Genomic DNA, 24,553 nt, shown 5'->3' on the forward strand with positions numbered 1-24,553 from the left:
GCAGATTGATTGAGCTCAGGGAGACGCTGAAGTACAATAATGAATGGGAATTAAGTTTAAATCTGTTTTTCTTCTGACGCTCGCACCAAACGTCTCTGTCATGTCTAGCTCTTCTAGGTTGAGGCCATTTGGGAGCTTCCAATCAAAATGGTATAGCAATTGAGCAAGTGGTAGCTCGACATTAGCAATACCAAATGACATCCCTGGACACATTCTCCTACCAGCCCCGAATGGTATATACTCAAAGTTGGTTCCTTTGTAGTCAACAGAATTACCGTTAAACCTCTCTGGTTCAAAGCTCTCAGCATCAGTCCAGTATTCTGGATCTCTTCCAATTGCCCACGCATTTACAATCACTTTGGCTTTCTTCGGTATCTCGTATCCATTAATCTCGCATGTCTCTTTACATTCTCTTGGAAGTAACAGTGGAGCTGCAGGATGCAACCTTAGAGTTTCTTTGATAACTAACTTTAAGTAGTCTAATTTATGAAGGTCGAATTCATCAATCTGTTTCTTTCCATTGAAGACATGTCTTACCTCAGCTTGTACCTTCTTCATAACTCTTGGATTTTTCATCAATTCAGACATTGCCCATTCTAGTACAGTTGATGAGGTATCAGTTCCTGCAATGAAAACATCCTGCAGTCGGAAAAACGACATAGTGAGCACTGCAACAGCCCATTCAATCAAGAAATTAAGCTAATTTATACATATACTAACCCAAATAACGGCTTTAAGATTATCGGTTGTCATCGGAGATTCAAGAGTACCACTCTCTTGGAGTTGAAGAAGTACATCTACAAAATCCTCCTCCATTTCACTACTTATGCTACTGTTAGTTGTTGCTCGATTAGCCTTGTGATCCTTAATAACATCATTGAGGGTCTTATCTACTTTCTGGTGCAACAACTCCAGCTTTGCCTTGGTTCCAACCAAAACATGAAGCCATTTCAGTGAAGGAAATATATCAGCAATGTCGAATCCTCCAGACAACTTGGTTACTTCAAGCATATGCGATATAAATGTTTCTTTATCATTGCATTTCTTACCGAATGCTGCCCTGGAAACCATGTCAATAGTCAACGACGAAATCTTTTCGGTCAGATTTACTGGTGCTCCAGCCTTGGAAGAAATACTCTGAATGAAATTTGATACTTCTTCTTCTCTTATGGACTTGAACGCCTGTACACGTTTAGCACCTAAGAGTTCCACCATGAAAATCTTCCGCAACTGCCTCCAGTAGGTACCATAAGGAGAGAAAGCTACATCTGTACAACCATAAGACATAATCTGTGCAGCAATGATTTGTGGTCTATCTGAGAAATTTAGATCATGGGTCTTCATAAACAGTTCAGCTCCCTTTGGTGAAGAGACAACAATAGCAGAAACCTCACCTAGCTGCAAATGCATCAAAGGTCCATATTTCTGGCTCAAATCTCTGAGAGTCCTATGCGGCAAGCCTAACATATTGTGCAGATTTCCAATGAGAGGCAGTTTCCTTGGTCCTGGTGGCAGTTTTGAGTTTGGATCTTGGGTTTTGGTTATTCTTTTTCCTATTTTCATCACCATGAACATAAACAGGATAAAACTTAAGATCACCGGAATGGAAGTGAAATAAAGCTCCATTAATAAAAGTAGACTGATGATGAACTTCTAAAAAATTGTTTTGGGTAGTTTGCACTAAATCAAAAGATTCAACTTAGAGATTGGTGAAATGCATCTTGGCATAACTCACACTGCCGGGCACCCGCTTTGACTTTTATCTTAATAATGTACTCAATTTAAAAATATATTTAAGCACGTTGAGTTGAGTCTATCAATGAAAATAATTGCACAATTTACAATCCAGATGTTGCTGCAAAATTTTCACTATTTATTCAAGTGAACTCATATGTACACTGTTGCAAGGTATAGGAATTAAGTACAAATTATTGCGCCTTCTTACAGTCAAGCCAAATGTCTCAGACATGTCAAGATCTTCTGGTTTGATCCCCTCTGGGAGTTTCCAATCAAAGTGGTATAACAATTGAGCTAGTGGTGATTCAATATTAGCTATACCAAATGATATTCCTGGACACATCCTTCTACCAGCACCAAATGGTATGTACTCAAAGTTAGTTCCTCTATAATCAACTGAACCACTACTAAACCTCTCCGGCTCAAACTTCTCGGCGTCACTCCAGTATTCCGAGTCTCTTGCAATTGCCCATGCATTTACTATCACCTTGGCTTTCTTTGGTATCTCATATCCATTAATCTCACACTTGTCTCGACATTCTCTTGGAAGTAACAAAGGACCAGCAGGGTGCAACCTTAGAGTTTCTTTAATCACTGAATTTAAGTAGTTTAATTTATGACGGTCGACTTCATCAACCTGTTTGTTTCCATTGAAGACATGTCTTACCTCAGATTGCACCTTCTCCATAACTCTTGGATGTTTCATCAATTCAGACATTGCCCATTCTAGTACAGTTGCTGTGGTATCAGTTCCTGCAGCAAAAACGTCCTGAAATGAAGACAACAAACAAGATTGATTACTAGACTGTAAAAGTTGGTGAATACCATTCCACTAGTTGTTCTAGGTGAAGGCTTACCATGATAATTGATTTCATATTTTCGGTTTTGATAGCAGGTTCAAATTCATTATTTTCTTGAGATCTTATAAGTGATCCACAAGGTCTTCCTCCAGTTCATGAGCCATTTTAGTCTCACGAGTCCGATTCTCTCTATGATCCATAATGATGTTATTAATGCTGTTACTGATCTCTTGATCCGACTTCTCCGATTTATGTTTCGTACGACTGACAAGACGGAGAAATTTAACGGACGGGAACATATCGCATATGTCAAAACCGCCTGCTGGCTTAACTATTTCATGCATACATGAAACAAATGATTCCTTATCCTTACATTTCTTACCAAATGCTGCCCTGGAAGTTATGTCAGTGATACATGAGAATATTCTTTCACTGAAATTGGTTGATGATCCAAGCACCAAGGAGAATTTCTGAATGAGATTTGTTACCTCTTCTTCTCTTATGCACCGGAACGACTGTACACGTTTAGAACTCAAAAGTTCTAACATGAGAAGCTTTCGCATTTGCCTCCAATAACTACCATATGGAGAAAAGGACACGCCAAAGCCACTACTCAGCACCTCTGTAGCAAGAATTTGTGGTCTATCAGCAAAAACGAGGTCATGTGTTTTCATAAACTGTTCGGCCACCTTTGGTGAAGAGACAACTATGGTGCTGACCTCGCCAAGTTGTAGGTGCATCAAGGGTCCATACTGCTTCGCCAGATCCCCTAACTTTCGGTGTGGTAGACGTCCTGCTAACATATTGTGCAAGTTCCCTATTAGAGGCAGTTTCCTTGGTCCTGGTGGCAATTTTGAGTTTGTGGTTTGGATTTTGAATCTCCTTATCAATATGAAGGTAAAAATGAACAAAGCTAGGATCACAGGAAGGGAAGGAAAATGAAACTCCATTAAACTGAGGTAGGAAAGAACCATGAACAAAGGTTATCTGAATGATTTATGGTGCAACAACTGTATCTATATCCAGATTAGAGATGGATTTTCTTCTTGCAGTGATAATGGAAGGGGTGACTTTGATGTAAAATAGGTCCCTACTACATTATCTTGAATTTGTCTTCTTGTAACCAAAAAAATCAAAGTTTTGACCCACAAAAAGTAAAGGTTCATGTCCCTTCTTGTGATGATTACATCAAAGGGCTGCATACTTATGTAATTATTTGGTTTTCGATTGAACTCTATTCAACCACTTGCAATATGGATGAGTGTAAGCCCCTCCATAGCTAGCCAGTGGGGATTTCGTACGACAGTAGATTGTGCCTGGCTGTGCACTCCCCACCATACAAGTGAAGAAACAAAATTACAGTTATTAACATTTGCTTAAGATTTCGTCAATGTAAGGGGCATTGCTATTGTTATCAAGCTTTAATACAACATAACGAAAAATAAAACGAAGCCGGCCAAAGCGTGTCAGACAATGATGGGAATCAAAATCAAGTCATTCTTTCTTCTACGAAAAATGGGTCATTTGTCCAAAAAAATTTAAAACCTGGTTCAAATGGACGATTAAAAATTAGTATGGATGAAATGGACAAAAAAAATAGCAAGAATGAAACTGGATTCATCGCGGCTTAAACTTAAAAAATAGCAAGGATAAAACCGGATGCATCCTGATATAAATTAAAAATAAGAAAAAATATTTAAAAATGGATAGGATGAAACTGGTTACATCCTGGCTATTTTTATATTTTTGTCCATTTGAACAGTATCTTTTTAATTTTTGTCCATTTAAACAGTATCAAAATGTACAAGTCTTTTTCACCCAGTAATTCTTGATTTTGGTCTTTTTAACCAATTTTGTGTTTCTTCTAGTGTAACACCAAAGCGCTCGGTCATGTCTAAAGTTTCAGGATTCCCATGTTCCAAGAGCTTCCAGTCAAAGTGGTACAGTAACTGAGCAAGTGCTAGTTCAATAACGGTTAAACTGAATGACATCCCTGGGCACATCCTCCTACCAGCTCCAAATGGAATATATTCAGAGTTACTCCCCTTGTAATCAACAGAATTTCCATCAAACCTCTCTGGTTCAAACGTGTCTGTGTCGCTCCAGCATTCTGGATCTCTTCCAAGAGCCCAGGCATTGACAATTACTTTTGTTTTTTTCCGGTATTTCACATCTCTCTCTACTTTCTCTTAGAAGTAAGAGTGGAGCAGAAGGATGTAGCCTCAGAGTTTCTTTGATTACCAACTTTAAGTAGTCTAGTTTTTGAACATCTGCTTCGCAGAATCGTGTCTTCCCATTGAATACCCGCCTGACTTCATCTTGTACCTTCTTCATAACTCTATGGTTTTTCATCATCTCAGACATAGCCCATTGTATGATTCCTGCTGAAGTATCAGTTCCTACACCAAATATATCCTGCAAATGGAAAATAAATAAATGAATGAAGTGGTTACAATAGGCTGATTAGCAGCGGCTCCGTAAGTTTTACTAGTGAGACACTAATAAATTACACTGACCAAGATGACTGCTTTGATGTTTGCCATTGTTAGCGGAAACTGAAGCTCACCGCTCTCTTGGACACGAAGAAGTACATCTACTAAATCCTCCTCCGACTGACCATCATTGGAACATTCGGTCGTTGTCCCATTCCTTCTGTGTTCTTCGATTACTTCTGCTAGAAATTTATCAACCCTCTTGTGCATTCTCTTCAATTTAGATGCGACTCCACCAATAAAATGTAGCATTTTTATCGATGGGAAAAGATCTTCCATGGAAAAACCTCCTGACAAAGCAGTTGCTTCAGTCAGCAATGATGTAAGTACTTCTTTGTCTTTGCATTTATTGCCAAATGCTGCTCTAGAAGTTACATCATTAGACAGGGATGAAGTTAGCTCACTGATGTTGACAGGTAAACCAGCTTTCAAAGAAACACTCTGAATCATATTCGACACCTCTTCCTCTCTTAGTGATCCAAACAACCGAACTTGTGTAGCACTTAAAAGCTCCAACACGACAATTTTTCGTAATTGCCTCCAGTAATCACCATAGCGAGAAATTGCTACGCCAGCACAATTATATGACATGATTTTTGAAGCAAGTATTTCTGGTCTGTCTGAGAAAATCAAATTATGGGTCTTCATCATCTATTGGGCAACTCTTGGCGAAGATACAACAACTAGAAATTTCACCAAGCTGTAAGTGCATAACGGGGCCGTACTTCTTAGCCAAATTCCCGAGGGTGCGATGTGGTAGGCCTGTCATATTATGCAAATTTCCTATAAGAGGTAGTTTTCTTTGTCCTGGAGGCAATTTCGAGTTTCGGGCGCTGGATCTTTTCCCATACTTTACCAACATAAACAAGAAGAAAAAGAAAATTAAAACAACTGGGATGGAAGGAAACTGGAGATCCATGAAGGTTTGGAATTTGAGAGGCGCGGGAGGGAGGGATGTTTAAACCTTCAATTCTTGCACCGACAAAGTTGACTTATAAAGGCATTTTATCTGGCCGTCTTGCAGAATTGCACTATGGAGTTTTGAACAATACAAGGGCCTAGTTTGATACCAAGTTGAGAAACAAACAAACAAAAGGCGAAAAGACAAAAGAAAACAAGATTTTAAAAAGATGATAACAAGGCAGAGAACCAGAATAAGAAGGCAAAAACAAAGTAGTTTCCATTGTTGGAAGAATCTAAACAAGAAATATATCCAGCAAGAAAACATTTTGCTAATTTTTACTTCCTCGGGGAAGATGACACTTCACACACTTTTATATAGCTAAAACAATCGACTCCCTTCCGTTCGCAGTTCACCATGTATTAATTATTGTCAGCTTTATAACATGCAGGGCCACTATGCGCAAACCCAAATCAATCTTTTGTCCATCCATGAGCTAGGTGTGGCAGGCTCAAGGCAGCTACCGGCTAGCAGAAAGTTGAAAATTGAAGCTTAATTGAACATTTTGCATTCTAAGACCCGTATACCAGTCGGACTCATCGCTCTCGCTTTTGCTAGTTACAACGAACTCTTCCAAATTACATAGATTCACTAAGATTTTAGATGCATAAACTACATTGAGATTTTTTTTTCCTTACAATATAGTAGTGTAAGATCTGCCAAAGTATGGAAATTGGATAAAGATGATTTTTTCTTCCAAACAGCTGCACCAAAGCAATTTAAGCAATATAGTAAATTATTTCAAAAGTAACTAAACCAAATGAGATCCCAGGACCTTCATTTTCCCATGAAGCCATTTTAGCGATGGAAACAAGTAGGCCACACAAAAAACACCTGCAAAAGCAATAGCTTCGTGATCAAAGATATGACCACTTTCTACCTTTGCATTTGCCAAATGCTGCAGGGGAAGTTGCACGCTTAGATAGGTACGCCAGCCTGTGAGATTAGATAACTCCTCTTCCTTTAACAATCAGAACATACAGAATTGCTTAAAACTCAAAAGCTCTAAGACGGAAATCTTTCGCAGTTGCTTCAAATAATCACACCATGGCGAGAAAAAACCACATCAGTACAAATGTAGGACACAAACTTTTGCAGCTAAGTCTGGCCTGTCAGAGACAATCAGGTAATGGGTCTTCATGATCTGTTCCGCCACTTCAGGCCATGTGACCAAATTTGTGGCAGGCCGCAGGTCTACCTTGAGTTTGGCTTTTGCAGAAAAGATCAAACAAACGAAAAGCTGAAGAAACCTGAACAATTTGTGAAATTTATGGATAGAAGCTAAAAAAGAAAAGAAGAATGCATGTAAACTGAACATAGAAGTATTTAAACATCAGCGCACCGACGTTCATCCACAGAGTAGCAACATGCAGCATATTCATGAATCATAATCACCTGAATAACTACAATAACGATGAAAATAAAGAAAAGGTACAGAACATATAGGTAAAAAGGTAAACTCCATAAAAAGCATTTCAATTTCTCCTTCTCTTTTCAAGTTAATGCAACTAGAGATGCATCAAAAAAATTCCCATTAACTGAATCAGGGAGCTTCTCAAAAAATGCTCATTTCCATACAGATATGGTCAAACCGAAACCTAAAGAAGTTAGTATAACCTAGCTATCTATCTTTCCATCCCTGTTTAATGTAACAATTACAATACATTGCTGTAAAATACTAATCACTATTCGGTTTCACAAGCTTCTGCTGCAGAAATTTTTGAATCCAATTCCATCATTAGTTGTTCACTTACATGTTTAGCAACAGATATCATGTCAAGAATCACACTTGGATCTAAACCTGAACCTCCACGTTTCGTCAAGCCACATATATTCCCATGCTTGTTGATGGAACAGGAAATTGCAGAACTCATTTGGGATTCCTCTTCCGAGGTTGCATCTGCAATGTAATGCCTACCGACCTAAATTGCCAATACAAACAAAACAAGAGAAATTATTTTAAGAAGATCCTGTTGTATTTGCATTTCAATAACATTGGCACTATTATTATGGCTTCCAACTCACCTTTGTCAAAGTTACTATGACGGGCACTCCTGAAGTGTCAAACTTGAAAAATTCTTCATCACTTATGTCAACCTCTGCTGGTTCCTCAGGAGATGTGGCAGCATTAACATTGACCTTCGGAATGCCTGTATCGCTCAACGCAGCCTAGGAAAACCATAGAAAGATCTTAATCAGATTTAGATTACAAAGGTGATAGACTATATATCGTGTGTATACTAACTACGTGTAACATTATGGAATAATAGGAGAAACAGAAAGTAGAAAAGTAAGGCAAGTGGTAAATTCGTCTCATGTTATTACCACAACGGTGTTAATAGTTACCTTGATGGCAGCACCTAATACATCCAATAAATTCCCGTCTGAACTAAGTACAAGGCCATCTATATAGAGGTCCCAACATATCTTCCCCTCCACCACAATAAGAGATGATAGATTGATTCCAGCTCCTGGGAGGCGTCCACATATGAGCAAAAACCAATATGATAAAAAGATTATGAGAATATTTTATTAGGAGTTTTCCTGTTCCTCCAAGAAGATTTCCCAGAAGCTAACATTTAGTGTTTTCACCACAATGTGTTCTCATACCTGCTCCACTTTTACCACCCAAAAAGCTTCTCTGAAGGGCAACTGAGAGCTCCGTTGACAACTCTTCACCTCCTCTGCCCTGTTTAAATGCATATAAATGATTCACTACGTGCAGACAATACCAAATACCAAAGTATGTTATTGGGCACCACTAACAATTACATATTACTTAATAAATTTAGAAAAAAGGAAAGTGCAGTTAGAGTTAGAGCAATTTCATCCAAGCTTAAAACTTAAGAAGAGTTCCAACAGCAAACTAGCTATTAATATATGTTTTCCGGACTTATAAACACTACGTATGTGATCGACACTAAGAAAATAAAGGTGGTAAACTGTTCTCCAAAGGAAGAATTAAAAAGACAGATTATACATCTATCCAAAATGACTCATCAGTGAAAACACAACACTTTTAAAATCGAATAAGCATTTGGAAAGATGTGCTATGTATAACTTATTTTACTACAGAGATTAGTTCTATATGATGAATTAGTTAATCTTCCTTATTTTGATGGAAAATATATATCAACGACATGATAAAAACTAAATAAGAAGCCACCAACCTGAAACATGGGAGCTGCTGTAGGACTACACTCAACAAATATAGAAACTTTTCCTTTGTTAGGTTGAAGCGGATTAGGCTTACTAAGTTCTGCCTGCAATTGGAATTAATTAACGTGTCCCATTAGTATTGGCAAAGCAGATTAGTAATATAAAGTTAAACAGATATGAAACTTCCCCAACTAAACTGAAAAATAGTTTCATTCATTGTCATGATTAAACCTCCATCAATAGACTGGCAAATGTCCATACCTTGACACTGGCAATAACTTCAGTTGCACCTACCCTAACGCGTGCAGAACCATTTGCCTATAACCAACAAAAGAACATAAACATTCAGCACTCAAGAAAAATGAAATTCGAAGACATCAACTGTTTTATAAATGTTAAAATGCACAAACTTTGTTATACCTGAGGGATGACTTCAGTTTCAATAGAAATGGGACGATACGTTAATCTTTTACGCCCATCAGATCGGAGATCTTGAGCAATCCCACCTTGTATGAAATGTTTCTCTCCAGATGATAATCCCACCATTGCTATAACAATATAAATGAGCCCTAGAAAATCAATTTTACTGCATAAAAAACTAAAAACCATAAATGCCTGTTTGGTTTAGATTTCAAAAAATGTTATCCAATTTTGTTTTCAAACATTTACAGAAACAACCTTTTTCTTTAGTTTTCAATTTCTTTTAAATTCAAAAATATGTTTTGTGTACATTGTTTTTAAAAAGAGTAACTTCATGTAAATAATAAAAACAACAAAATGAACCACAATCCAAGTCTTAAAAAGCAATGGCAGTGATATAGAGCCACATTATGTCAGTTACGTCACTCTTATCGTGTTCATCAGCTCGATAAAAAAGATCTTCCCTACTGAGCTTATGCTCAACAAGTAGAAATGGTAGTCATCCTGCAGTATTGTGTTGTTGGAAGTCTACGACAGTACTACTTATCACATTAGTAATGAGACAGAGAAGAAAATAAGTAGCAGATCAGAATATTATGATAATGGTGCTGATGCCATCAAATTCTGCTTATTCTCTTCTAACAATGACTTTAAATTACTACTGCTATTAGTGCCACTATGGCATCTATTCCAAATAAGAAGCTCTTCCCATGCGAAAAATGAATATTCTGCCTTTTTAAGAACAGCCACAAATTGCTCCTCGCCCTATAAACTAGGGAAAAATGGGAAATGGACAGTTAACAGAAATTGCATAGATATAACTTTAAGCAACCTATGTAGTTAGATGGCTCATCTGCCTGCTGCACTTTCTAAACTGTACTACTTTAGTTGAATACATGATTTGATAACCTCAATAACAATTTTAACTTTTATCTAATTTACCAGGAAAGTAATACCAACTAATTTACTACAACAAGCGAAGACTAACTTCATGCAACATTGAGGAGCTAATGATCACTTACAAATATAAATTTTATATGCAAAGATTAAAATATAGCAGTATATATTCCTGCCACCCACGAACTTAAATAACAGAGACACAAACAGTAATGAAAAGATTTTATTCATCCAATTCTCAATGAGAATAAGCAACTCCACTTCGCCTTTTCTTTATCATTATCCCGTATGAATCCAAATGAGGGGTTGGTTGGTTGATGATCAATATCTTGAATTTATTACATATTGATGTATTAGAATTTTGGGCAATCCTTGAATCCATGAAGTTAAATGTAAAACATCGTCTTTAGTTTCATCATACCAAAATTAGATAGCATAACAGTTTGGATTCCAATTATGAACTACAACACTGCAATTGAATGACCAAATAGAAGTACAAATGCACAACACAAAAGAAAAAAAAAAACTAAGCTAGCTGTAAAAGCCAGCCTTTAGACAGATGAGTAGACTACAAAAGATAACCTGTTTTATGGTGATTGCAAGGGATGAAGGGAATCTGTATGACCACGGGAACCCTTCTAAGATGAAAACTATTCTCTTATCTAGATACACCATGTGCATATAACAAAACATCAGTGAAAAACACCCAAATTTGTTTTTTAACTTTTGCTAAAACATTAACTTAAAAAACCCTACCTATACCATAACACTGTTTTACAAACCCTAAATGCTTTCCAATAGAAAACATATTCAATCATCTCTTAATTGGGATTCTTATCAAACACAAAAATTTAGCAAACCCTGGTACACAGATTCAAGTAAACCCGACAACCCAATTTCAAGGAAATTAAAAACTGACGGAGACCATACCTTGTTGCAGATAAGGAGGCACTTCACTTCTTCCTTCCTGCAGCTAACTGCTCTTTGAATATAAGATTTAGGGTTTACTGAAAAAAATAAAAAATAGTATATATCTCATTGTTACAAAAAGAATCCTATTGTTGGGGCTTGAAAAGTCATGGTCTTTTATGGGCTGTCAAGAGCTGCCAAATAATAATTAGGACACCCCATCAAATATTTATATAAATGACTAATATGATCCCTCACTGATTTTACATAATAAACTTGATTAATGTTACTAATTAATCATGATTAGCTAATTAATCAACACTAATTCATTTCCTTAAGTTAAGTGTTGGAGTTGAAAATCAAAAAAAAAAGAGAAGAAGAAGAAGAGGGGAAAAAATGGGAAAAAAAAATGAAAATCAGTGATTCAAGCAAAACTTTTGATGTAGGTGAATCCTCATCTTCAAAATACGATAACATATTAATACCCATCAACAACGATCAGTTCTTTGCTGATTTTTCACAAAATCATGGAATTTCTTCTCAAACTCAAAATAACCCTTATGAACCCTACTATGATTTCGAAGGACCAACCCAAGAAGAAAAAGAAATCGAAGAAACAATTGCTCAAGATTACCAGGTATACCTATATTCTAACTCCTATTTCAGTTTTGAAGCTCAGAATTTCGATTTTTTCCTTTCGAAAACCGTAGGTTTCCAGCCGCCAGGTACAATCACGGCTGGGAAACCATGAACTCCTTGCCGTTATTAAGTTATACGGCTCACAGTTCATGAACTCCCAGCCGTTACTAAACCTTACGGATGGAACGATGGAAAATTCCTAGCCGTAACTAGTCAATTACGGCCAGGTATTTTCTACGTGCATGAGAAGCATTTAATATTGTCGGCGGCGGTTAGGTTTCCCGTCCGAAAATATTAAATTTTATTTAATGCTGGCGGCGCCGGTTGGGTTACCCAGCCGTAACCAGTTTTACGGCTCGTTTTTTAGACCGTAAGCTGACTCCTCCAGTTACAGGAAACTATACGTCTTGTTATTCCTGGCCGTATATGGTTTACGGTTAGGAATAATACTTTTTGACCCGGCCTTGTACACTTTGACGGTTGGAATATCACTTGTCGACCCAGCCGTGTACACTTTGGCGGCTGGAATATCACTCTTGAACCCATCCGTTTCTCTGTGTTTAAATTTCTTTTGTGAATAATTATGTGACATATATCATTTTATTATAGGTTGTACCATACATTCCGGTGGAAGATCAAGAGGTGGTTATGGAAGATAAGAGGTGGTTATTAAAGAGCAAAAGGTGGTTATGGAAGATCAACCCCCACCTGTGCAAGTTTCCGAGGACACAAGTGCTCACTATGCAAACAACTATGAGTGGGAAGATAAGAAAGATGCAAAGTTGTGGGCTCGATCACAAGGGTTTAAAAAGATGTGCATCATAGTCCAGAATAAACAAGTTACATACAAGAGCTTTCAAATGGTTTGCGAGTGTAGTGGAAAGTATGAGAGCCACTGGAAAAAGGGTAGTGAGTATAAACCAAAAACTGCGAGGAAGAAGGGAGTATATAATAAGAAGAAGACCGGATTCCCTTTTAAGCTTAAATTTAAATTTAATGACGACAACAAAATGTAGTATATGTAAAAAGTCGTCTCGGGTTATCATAATCATCCTATTCCGGAAAGCTTGATCAATCATCCTTATTCGGCAAGGCTCAACCCTTTAGAAAAGGATTTAGTACGCGTGTTGAGTAAAAGATGCACAAGACCTATTGATATTCTTAGTGGCGTCAAGGTGTTAAATCCCCAAAACTCATCCTCATTGGCAACTATCTATAACGAAAGAGAAAAATTTAGAAAAGAGTCATGGGAAGAGAGAGTGGTTATGCAACAATTATTGTTTTTGTTTGAGGAGGCAAAGTACTCTACCGCGTATGACAGGAATGAAGAAAACGAAGTGGAATATCTTTTCGTCGCGAATCCTGAATGTGTACAATTGGCAAAATGCTTTCATCAAATTCTCTTTATGGATTGCACGTATAAAACGAACAAGTACAACATGCCGATATTGAACTTTGTTGGGAAAACATCTACCAAGTCGACATTTACCGTTGCGTTTTGTTTCTTGAAAGACGAGTCGAAGGAAAGTTATTTGTGGGCATTGCAAAAAGTCAAGTTATTGTATCAGGAAGGTTATACTCCTACGGTGTTGATTACGGATAAGGAGCAAGCATTGATGTGGGCCATACCACGTGTTTTCCCCTACGCGCGTCTTCATCTTTGCACGTTTCATATATGGAACAATGTGCAAACTAATTGCAAGAGGGTTATATGGCTAGCAAAGAAGACCGAAATGGAGAGGATCAAAAATCTACCGTTGGAGATACAACAAGAAGAGAAAGAAAAGTTTGAGATGAATGAAAATATAGCCGAGGTGCTTTGGGCGGATTTTCAAGGTGATTGGGAACAACTAATATGGTTGCTTACGGAACCGTTATATTTACAAATGGAGCGTTTTGTAATGGAAAAATGGTCAACCTACCCGGATGTTATAACATATTTGAAGAACGAGTTATTGGATCCCCACAAAGAAAAGTTTGTTAGTGCATGGGTAAACCGTTATAGACATTATGACAATCAAGTCACAAGCACGGTGGAGTCGGCTCACTATCGGTTCAAGACTAAGTTAAATGGTTGTGATGGTGGATTCGTTGTTGTTTTTGAAGCTATGGTTGAGTATTTCAAGCGTGATCTCGATAGAATTAAAGGAGTTTTTGAAAAGAGCCGATCTAGACTCGTTACCGACTATTAGACCTTGGCTCCGGGAAATAAGTTTATATGTTTCTCAATGGGCAATCCTAAAAATGATAACGGAAGTGAAGGCTTGGGAGGAACACAATTTTCCACCGGGAATGATATGTAATTGTCCAATTAAGTCGGCTTTGGGGCTCACATGTAGGCATTTAATAGAAAATTATCCCACAAGGATGATTCCGATTGAAGATATAGATCCATTTTGGCAACAACTAACATTTAAAGATCCATTACCAAATCAAGGTATTGGGGAAATGTTTTGCGACACGGGGGTACACAAGGAACTTTTTGATAAGTATGCTTCTTTACTACCGGCGCGAATACAACTTTGGTTGTATAAATTGCGGAGATTCAACCGTCTAGAGACTAGACAAGATATTTTAGAACCTCAGAAGGGGCAGGGAAAGGGTAGGCCTTCGAACAAAACAACAAGGAACACAAGAAAGGGCAGAAGCTAAGAGAAAGGTTCAAGAAGGTCCACAATTGACTCCTTCAATGCGAAGAGATCCTTGTGCTTATGAGAAGTTGAACGAATTGTACAATCTTAAAAGAAAGGAAATGGAAAAAGGCGGACAAAGCGGAGATAGTGAAATAAAGGGAAAACGCCGCAAGAAGAATGTGGTTGTTGCATCAAGTTAAAAAAGAAAAGTTGATAGTGGAGTCAAAATTAAAGACCCGGTTGTTCCATCCCAACAAGGTTCAACAACCAAAGAAGCTAGTAATGTCCAAAGAAAGATTGATAGTGCAGTTGGTATTAGGCAATTAGCGAGAAGTCGAGGTCATGATGTCAAAGGAAAAGCACCAATGGTCAAACCATCGCTAATCACCCCACAAAGAGTTGTTAGTAACCTCGATGGTGAGAAAGAGACGGTCTTCTTGGATGTAGGTCTGATGAAATCACCCCCTATAGATGAGGAAGGTAATTATATCCGACCTACTTACACGATATACAAAAATTACATGCACTGTTTACCACATTTTTAGCTGCTCAAGTAAGTTCAATCCTTCCGAATCAAACACCGCCTAAGTATAAAAACCCTGGATTCCCCACCATATCTTGTGTTATCGATGGTCACTCAGTTGATAAGGCATTGCTTGCCTTAGGAGCTAGTGTTAACTCACTCCTGCATCATATTTACAACCATCTAGGTCTTGCATCATATTTACAACCATCTAGGTCTTGGTAAGTTGAAACCGACTAAGATGACCCTATAGATAGCTGATAGGTCGGTCAAAGTACCTCGTGGTGTCATAGAGGATGTTTTGATTGATGTTGATAGGCTCATTTATCCATCGGTTATTATTATTCTAGATACCCAGCCTGTTCAGGACCCTCCCGAGTCTATAACTCGGCCACCTAAGGGTTTAAAGGCTTGTTGCACACGTTAAATACAATCGTGATGCCTGCGAAAGTAAGTTAGTATTTTATTTTCTAGACTACATTTGCTCGAGGACTAACAAACAATAAGTTTTGAGGTATTTGATAGACGCATTTATGTGTCTCATTTGTCTCAAATCTATATATTGTTAGTACTCATTTTTGTACTTATTGTGGTGTTTTATGTTTTTGTGGGTGTTTTTGGAGAAATGAACTTTTGTGGAAAAATTGACTCAAAAAGTAGCGTTTAAAATTCGGGAGAAAATTACTAAAGGCACCCCAGATATGCGTTAAAGGCACCCGAAAAGGTGTTAAAGGCACTCCAGAAAAGTGTTAAAGGCACTAGGAAGAGTTGATAAAGGCACCTAGGAATTTTACTATTTACACCCCACAAATTGCTATCCGCACCTCACAAATTATTATTTGCACCCCCAATTGCTAAAAGGGCGCTAGTACCTGATATGGGGAGGTCATCTTCTTCAAAAATTCAAAAATTGGCGGGAAAATTGTGCTTTTCACGGGCATAACTAGGGTTGAAGATTTGGACGAGTTTTAAGGAGAATCAATCGCTGATCTTCATGGGCTAAGCCTGTTATGGCAATACAATGCTGGTATGGTTGTTTAATTTGGGTGAAATTGGCTGGGAAGTTTGAGTTCTAGAAGAGACCATGCAAAGTTCGGGGAAGTTTAGAAGCAAGAACAATGAGAAATCAAGAGTTACAGGAATCGAGTTCTGTTGCTGTTGCTGAAGAACAGGAATAACATTAGGCTTCCAGAGCCAATCGCATAAATAGACGTTAATTCAACAACAACATAGAAGTATCGTTGTTCATTTGTCTGTACAAAAGACTTTCAGCGACTGGTTGTCTATCTTTAACAACAGTTATAGCAACTATTCCCACTAATTGCCATTCTGCAACGCTTATAAACGTTGCAGTTGAGATGTTTTTATTCTTTTTCTCATATATTTCATGTGCCATTTGAGCTATGTTTCGATCTTTTGAGAGTGTTTTGAGCATAAAGAGCTAAACCCATGTTTCACTATTCATTGGCAACCTTGTTTGATAAAAGTTATGATTATAGATAATTATAAATTGATAAATGATTTTGATATAATCATTTTTAAGATAAATTTTCCCAAACATTTTTTTCAAATAATTGATTATCTTAGAATGATGGTCTCAAAAAGGAGAGGAAAGAACAATGATCTAGAATTCTCTTTTAGTCATATATTGTTTTTTTGTCTCCCTTTTGATAGTTTAGAGAAAATAAGAAGAAAACATTCAATTTGATTTCCTTAGAAAAAATAATTGATTATAATAAATTTTCAAAACAACTTTCTTCTGTTTATGGAAATAATGGATTTTTTCAATTATGAATAAAATAATCAATTATGATAATGGTTACCAAACACATATAGAATCCATTATAATATGCATAATGGATTATGGGTTGATAATCCATTAAAATAATGGTTACCAAACAGCCATGCTTATGGTTTACATACATTTTAGTGATTTTTAATGACTTTTTGCATTAATTTAATTGATTTATAATTTTTATTATTTGTGATTTTGTTTGATGGTGTATGCTTAGCTTAGTCTAAGAACTTTTTGATGCGCCATGTTTATGATTTACATCTAATGCTTTATAAAATCTATTTTTGGTAAAGAAATAGAGTCTATACAAGAGATAAAATTGTTTTATGAATAATTATATGAACCAATTGATTTTGATTAATGGTGGAATCATGAGTCTCAATAATCTCTTGATCTTGTTATTACCTTTCGTTTATTTTGATCTCTTTTCAAAGTCCCATTAACATTATCCATGAAAAAGAATTAGTCATTGTCGTTTACGTGTTTCTAGATTGGGTTAGAAGGCGGAGCTTTGGGTCTTCATTCCCTGAGTGGGAGTTCCACTGTTGGATGGGTATAAGCATCTTTAGCAGCTCAGAAGCAACATTTAACATGGCACAAGGTTAGGAATCTATAAAAATCGTCGGAATCTGTTTCATTGTTTTGAAATTTTAAGATGGCATGTTTTGGTATGTTTCAAAGCCTTGTAAGTTTTTAACTACTGTATCTTGTTCTCCTAACATATTACTGTAGTGAGAGATTGCTGGACTGACAATTCACGAGATGCAATTTCCATTATCTACTGTATCTTTTTCTCGGAAGAGACTTACGTGATTCAGGTTCCTTAATATCAACATAAAAATATAACTTCTACAGAGTTTTCTTTGGCTAAAAGTCGAAGCATGAGACAACTACTAATAGGTATATTTTGGTGATACAATACTCATGATGCTGGGCCAAACAAGTGTTTGTTATCCATTTAACTGCGGGGAGCTGTTACAAAGTTCCTGGAGGTATGTTTTGTGATAAGAGGTTTTCATACTTCTGTACGCGTAAGTTCCATTGTGTTTTCATATTAGATCCTGCTGGATTTGCAATACTATTTGAAGCTTTCTTCCCATTTCTCAAGCAGGATTGGATTGTATACGAGTCAACGAGCTATAATCTTCCATGGGAAGAGGTAAAATGTAGTATCATAGGCAAATTCAAATTTTGGTGACTTACTGAGTTCAATTGGGGAGAGATTTCCTGACTTGCAAAACCTCATGTTACTCACATTTTCATCTCACGTGGAATCTTATTGACAGTTTACCGCGGAGAAGCTAGTTGTTGCAGCGATATTTTGGTCCGGCTTAAATTCCAACTTCAAAGCATTCAAAGCGAATCTTTTGGTTTGCATTTGTTTCGGCGGTCTAGTTGAATAACACAGTCAGTTGCTGCGTCATATTTGATCAATGATGTTCTTTTACAGAGTGCACGTGAGTATCATCTTGGCTGGTGTTAGTTGTTGCATTGTGTAGCATCACTCATTCACGATATTTATCTCTACTTGCAGGCTCAAGATGACAGTGGAGAGTTGCTATCTACTTTACTTGCAGGCTCACGATGACGGTGGAGAGTTGTTATCTACTCTTCACGAGTTGTTTCTCTTCTTTGCAACATCTCGACTGTCACACATTTTACGGAGACAGTTTATTCACTTATGGCGAAATCCAACATCTCTACAGTCAGCTTTTTGTCAAATTTACTGAAGAAGGTTCTCATTTTTTTTATCATGTCTGACGATTGATAGAGTTACTTTTTTCTTCTTTGCAATTATTCGACGACATTAGTTGTTGAAGTTTCAGTTCGTATGACTTTCTACCTAAGTTCATATTATTTTTCCTAAACAGGTAATATCTTTCATGTTCTACTTATGTTCATAAGATTTTTGTGTTCTGTTGATTCGTCGCACTAGAATACTTATATGTTCGTCATTCCTTAAACACAAACATCCATACCATTTATGGGTATATAGTAATGATGTGGTTCTTCTGTTCAATTGTTTTTAAACTTAGTATGTTATGTTTATCGTTCCAAGTATCTTTTACTCATATCAGTTTTGAGTATTTTATATATGATTCTCCTCTTTTCAGGTGTTGTTGCAGTAGAAGTTTGGGCTGGCTTCCTCCATCAGGATCAACTGCACAACAAATTCAGAAAATTGGTATGTTAAGTCAGTTATAACTCAGCTCTGCGACTCCGAGATTATCTTCAAGTCATATGTGGTATTAGTTCATCTCATTTACTTTTACAAGTTCAAGAAAGTATATCATCCATGTTGTATGACAATCTTTGATCTTTTGTCGAGAGTATAAGTTGTATCTAATCCATGTTGGAAAAAAGAATATTGTAAGAATTTGTTGTTGGATTCAATGAAGCAGGTGTCCAGTTTTGTAATACTGGAATTTTAAAATAAAAAATTGTATATTTTTTATTTCTCAGTAAAAGTTTTGCAACATGTATAAAGGTTGCTTTAATTATTTCTCCGTTGCACAAATTCGGAAAATAAAATGTTGCACAACTATTGTGCAACGTTTATAAGAGTTGCTCATTAAAATTTGTGTAACTGATACCTGCGTTGTACACTAATGCGCATAGCCGATTTGCCAACGTTTATTACTGTTGCACAAATTCTGCACAACGTTCACAAAAAGGCTGTTTTGGTGTAGTAGAGTTATCCAGAAGGAGAGTTGTATTTTTTGAATTGGATAAAAACACAAGAGTTAGTTGTTACTTGACTAAGATATTCCAGAAGCAGATAACATGTGAGTTTGTAGTCCCAGCAAATCCTCCTTCAAATTTGCAATCTGTTGTGGACATGTTGGAGAAAATGAGTTATTTAATAAATGATTTTTTGGTCTTGGTGTGGTTTGATCTCATGACCTAAGGGTCTAAGGATACTCACTCATTTTTGAGTGAATGAAATGGAACCTTTAGTCCCACATTGTGGAATACTAAATAGGTGCTCCACTATATTATCATGTTCTCATGGATATGTTGTAAAACAATGTGGGTGGAGCGGGTGGGGCGAAAAATACATGTTTTGACCCATGCCCATGCGCGTGTACCAAGCACCAAGTCCGTGTCTACTTGAAATTATTTTTTGCAAGTTTTAACTTGATAAATAATTTATTTATGGAAAACTTTTTTGTGTTTAATTGTTTTACAAGAAACAAAACTCGTTTTATAAGAAAAAACCTAAACCTAACTTGATTTGCAAGTTAATTTTCCTATAAATACAACTCGAAAATCTCTTTTCAAAACACACAAGCAACGACCATCTCTAGGTCTTTTCTTCATCTTCTTGCTTTTATTTTCGTGCGGCGTTTTACTTCCATCCCCGTTGCTGAGTTTAAGAGTGGGTAACTTGTATTGTGCTAATACAAGTTATATCGGGCAGTCTTATCCTGGACACATCTTCACATGTTGGGGTTTAGCATTACTTTAGAGTATACCCGCGAACTAATGTATTAAGGACAGCTTGTTGAACCTGTGATTCTTCTATTGTTGCAAGACTCCAACAAGAGAGAATGTAGATGTAGGCTTAGACTATTATGCAGTCACTAAGAATCAATATAATATTTGGTGGAAGAAGAAGAGTGTTGGACCCTATCTCACTGAGTCATACCATGCATAAAACGTCGATGAGATGGCATTGGGTAGCAGATCTGTTCCTCGTCATTTGTTTCCTAATCATCAGCCTCCTAACATGATGTAACAGACATATACTTATGGCACACAAAATGAGCCCCTGTCACAGCTGCGGGAGATAGATTTCAATTTACCATTTTCCAATGAAGTCGACGTTGAACATCAAATACCAGTTCCAGAAGTACCATGTTCGTTTGACTTTTTTCGGATGGGCTTGACATTAGTAAGTACATTTTCATTTGTTTGCATTTTCATTTTAAGTTAATTGAATACTTAACTAAATCTTTCTACTTTATACTTTAGGAGGATTGTTACAAGTATATGACACGACAATATTCATTCGATCTTGGAGCTCGTCAAGTCGTATGAAATGAGACATACCGAAGAGCAACAACTTCATGTTACTCATATGGAAGATATTCTTCTTAATTCTTCATTACCATCTATCTTTTCCCAACAACCAAACAATCCTGAAGATCTTTCATTGGGTGGTACGTATGCACATTGGCCTTCAAACAATCCAGAATATTGTTACCATCCTAGGTGTGAAGATGAAGCTACTACATCACAAGATCAACAACATCATCACCAAAGCAATGAATTTACCGATGCTTTATTGGATGAAAGCGAGACTAACATTGTTTACGATACTCAGTACACCCACCAACCCGTAATTTATTTTGATTTAATGAAATTACTTGTAGTATTTATGAAACCACTTGTAGTTTTTTTGAAAACATACAGAGTGTTATATTTTTATAGTGTGTTTTAAGTGATCTTTATTTAATGGAGTGTTATATCTTTATGGTGTGTTTTAAGTGCTTTTTATTTAATGGAGTGTTATGTTTTTATGGCGTGTTTTAAGTTTTTTTTTATTGAGTGTTACAAAAGCTTTTTGTTTTTGTTGTATTAGGTGCACTATACAGGGAGCTTTGAGAAGAATTTTGTTCGGCCTTCCAGATGATGAAGATGATATTGAGACGAATGTTCTAGCAGTGGCTACGCTTTTGGATTCACAGAGGATGCAAGGAATATATCAACCCGTCTCAAATGAAATCAAGACTCAAGACACGTCATAGGGTGTACAGAAACTGTGTAGATGCCGATGCTCGTATGATGCAACAATACTTGAACTTCAATTGTATGTATGGGCCAAAGAAGTTCAAAGGTCGGTTTGCTTTGCCTCGTCCCATTTTCTGGGAATTTTAGAGAAAGTTTGTGATTATGACCATATTTTCGCCAGAAAAAGGATGCTTGCGGTATTCCTGGTCATTCTCCATATATGAAAATGGTTGCAACATTTTGCCAAAGGTATTGCATCCGACTCCTTATATGATTACACCCAAATGGGAGCAACCATTATCTACTTTTATGCTAAAAAGTTTATGGATGAAATTATTTGGATTTATAATGGTCGATACATGTGTCAGCCTGCCGCTCAAGATATTGAAAGGATTTTGGAAGAAAATGAAGCGCGAGGATTTCCTGAGATACTTGGTAGTGTCGATTGTTTTCATTGGTCATGGAGAGCATGTCCAATGGATCAAGAAGGATCCCACTGCGGCTATAAGTCATATCCCTCGGTTGTTTTGCAGCGGTAGCTTCATATGATAGATGAATCTGGTATTCCTATTTTGGGTTGGGTGGTATAGATGGGGAAAAATGATTTACTCGTTTTTACGGAATTGAGGAGACGATCATGCGGAGGAGACTCCTTGAACCGAGCGAAATGCTTAACCTCACACAGATGCACTGCAAGAAGGGACTACTTTAAGTTCGAGAGATCAATCTGTAGGACTCCGGCCTAAACCAAGACAATGGTCGTTCCAGAGTCAATTCGGTCACAAGAGAGGATGGGTCGATCTGTAGGAGGAAAGCTGAGAAATGTGTGAGATCAATAGTGATCGAAGATTGTAAGTGTGATGTGTATTCTGCGTGAAGAAATAAGATAAGTTCTGATTGATTGAATTTGCTCTGTTGAGAGTAATTGCTCAGATGTTGAGTTCTTAATCTCTTGTTGTCTGTTGATGAGAGATTTTCTTATTTTTCAATCATGATTCAAAGACTTATTTATATTGCTATAATTGTAAACACCTTGATCCCATGAAGTGTGACAATTGCTGGAGTCAAAGAGTGGGGAAGTGGAAATCGTTTTAAAACCAGTTGCTCATCGTGCGGAGACTTTGTTGATTTTCCATCCACTACTTTGCTAACTCCTCCAACTGATTGCACGACTTGCTCACATTCTCATCGTGTGTATGAACACACGTGCCGTAGACCGCCAGACCAAAACCCTAGTTAATAGCCCCCCATATGACACGATTGATGTCTCGTGATTGTGGAGTCTGCAAGGCATACGTGTATTTAGTTAGTCAGTTGTTAACTTTATGAGACAATGAGTCTTTGAATTGCTGAGTCGAACGTGATTTGTAAATGTTCTAGGACTCATGAATTGAACGTGTTTGTTGAGACAGAGGTATAATTTTTGAATGAATGTTGATAGTTAAGGTGAACAAATTTTGCTCATTCGATGAATTGTTGAATATTGATAGTTGAACCATTATTCCTTGGTCTGAGCAAATATTACTCGTTTGATGAATTATTGGTAATAGAACCAAAATAAAATATTAATTTAAAATACTGGCAACTGAACCGAGTATAATTATTAAAATGTTGATCATGGGATCAACGTAAAATTATTAGAGTTTGAATCTAGGATCATGAACCTTGGATTCGAAAACCCTAATTTCGATCAACTGATGATTTATTGAAAATCAACCACGGAGTGAAGGAGGGACCGGATACATGGCATGATGGATCGACCATGTAGCGCCAAGATGCTCGAGTGATCAAATACCAAAGTCTCTTGAAGACTAGTTGGTGAAAGGATGATTAAATGCTGGTTTAATCAATTATTAAATTAATGCTCATCTGAGCCTTAGGTGATAAAACCTAGTTATATAGAGATGAGGGACCGACCAAGGGATAATGAAACCGTCCCTGGTTGGTCATGGGATCGACTGACGATCGTTTCATGAAATTCCAAAATTGTTTGGAAGAGTTTGAACCTAATGTGAACAAAGTAGGTCAAAATGATGAAAATGTGCGGGACTGACCTCTTGCAAGCCAAAGAGCCAACCTTGATCGGTCAAGGTAATATGCTCATGTCACAAAAGTGTCCGTGTCTCAGTTCTGAGAGTTTTGACATTTTCTGATACGCATTTGAGCAACATTTGAGAAAATATGAAGAATTCAGGGTTTTGCTGAAACTGAAGAATTTCCATGAGACGATGGAAATAATAAATAAAATAAGGGATTAAAAGGTGTGGGACCGGACACGGCTAGGGCATGGCCGACCGGATAGCAAACCCGGTCCCGTGACACTTTCCCCAATTTTATGTAATTTCCTTGATGTCAAGGAAATACCATGAAATTGAGAAGTTTCATAAGGTTAAGGAATTTCCATGAGATGATGGAAATTGTTAGAGCACTGCTCGGTCGAACTCGCATGCGTTTTTATATCAAGCATGTTTGTCAATGTTAGTGATCAAAACTATAAATCTTAATTTCTAGCTAAGTCTCAGACTAGGATAGTAAGTGTAGTTGAGCTCAAGGACTTCATGGCGATTCATCATACAAGTAGAAGAACTATTCAAGGAACCGGTGGAACTTCTCGACAAAAAGGTATGTGAATACTTGAACTTATCTATCACTCAAAAGTCTATCTACTCTATCTCATACTCTTTGAGACAAGAAGTCGTATGCTATATATATAGACTTTGATTATACACATTTGGTATTTCGAGCCGAGTATACCTCGCCTATCTATATCTCGAAATATGAGTTGGTAAGCTTTTCGCTTTAACCAAGTTTATCTTTACCATGTGACGAAAGTCATGATATGTTTCAATCATCT

General features: G+C 37.0%; 3 protein-coding genes and 2 pseudogenes across 4 annotated transcripts; all 5 read right to left on the reverse strand.

The window, feature by feature from the left end:
* Positions 1–2: 2 nt before the first annotated feature.
* Positions 3–1,634, reverse strand: LOC113288145 (cytochrome P450 71D8-like). The gene is made up of 2 exons (XM_026537102.1): positions 721–1,634; positions 3–639 (listed from the first exon to the last, which is right to left on the reverse strand). The coding sequence occupies exons 1-2, from the start codon at positions 1,624–1,626 to the stop codon at positions 16–18; spliced, it is 1,530 nt and encodes a 509-aa protein (XP_026392887.1). The 5' UTR covers positions 1,627–1,634; the 3' UTR covers positions 3–15.
* A 139-nt stretch (positions 1,635–1,773) lies between these two features.
* LOC113288142 lies at positions 1,774–3,583 on the reverse strand (annotated as a pseudogene).
* Positions 3,584–4,296: 713 nt separating this feature from the next.
* LOC113285803 lies at positions 4,297–5,260 on the reverse strand (annotated as a pseudogene).
* LOC113290980 (cytochrome P450 CYP71D313-like) lies at positions 5,252–5,738 on the reverse strand (the record flags this gene model as incomplete). Its single annotated transcript, XM_026540561.1, has 1 exon — positions 5,252–5,738. A coding segment is annotated over exon 1 (429 nt), but the record flags the coding sequence as incomplete, so codon positions are not given.
* A 1,699-nt stretch (positions 5,739–7,437) lies between these two features.
* Positions 7,438–11,518, reverse strand: LOC113288148 (exosome complex exonuclease RRP42-like). Of its 2 annotated transcripts, none has more exons than XM_026537106.1 (8): positions 11,397–11,518; positions 9,570–9,697; positions 9,411–9,467; positions 9,161–9,253; positions 8,601–8,679; positions 8,337–8,461; positions 8,016–8,159; positions 7,438–7,912 (listed from the first exon to the last, which is right to left on the reverse strand). In XM_026537106.1, the coding sequence occupies exons 2-8, from the start codon at positions 9,693–9,695 to the stop codon at positions 7,676–7,678; spliced, it is 861 nt and encodes a 286-aa protein (XP_026392891.1). In that variant the 5' UTR covers positions 9,696–9,697; positions 11,397–11,518; the 3' UTR covers positions 7,438–7,675. The 2 variants fall into 2 exon arrangements, with proteins under 2 accessions (XP_026392891.1, XP_026392890.1); XM_026537105.1 differs by having other exon boundaries at positions 9,570–9,735.
* Positions 11,519–24,553: the final 13,035 nt, after the last annotated feature.

The sequence above is a fragment of the Papaver somniferum genome, chromosome 6 (genome assembly GCF_003573695.1).
Source record: "Papaver somniferum cultivar HN1 chromosome 6, ASM357369v1, whole genome shotgun sequence".
Lineage (NCBI taxonomy): Eukaryota > Viridiplantae > Streptophyta > Magnoliopsida > Ranunculales > Papaveraceae > Papaver > Papaver somniferum.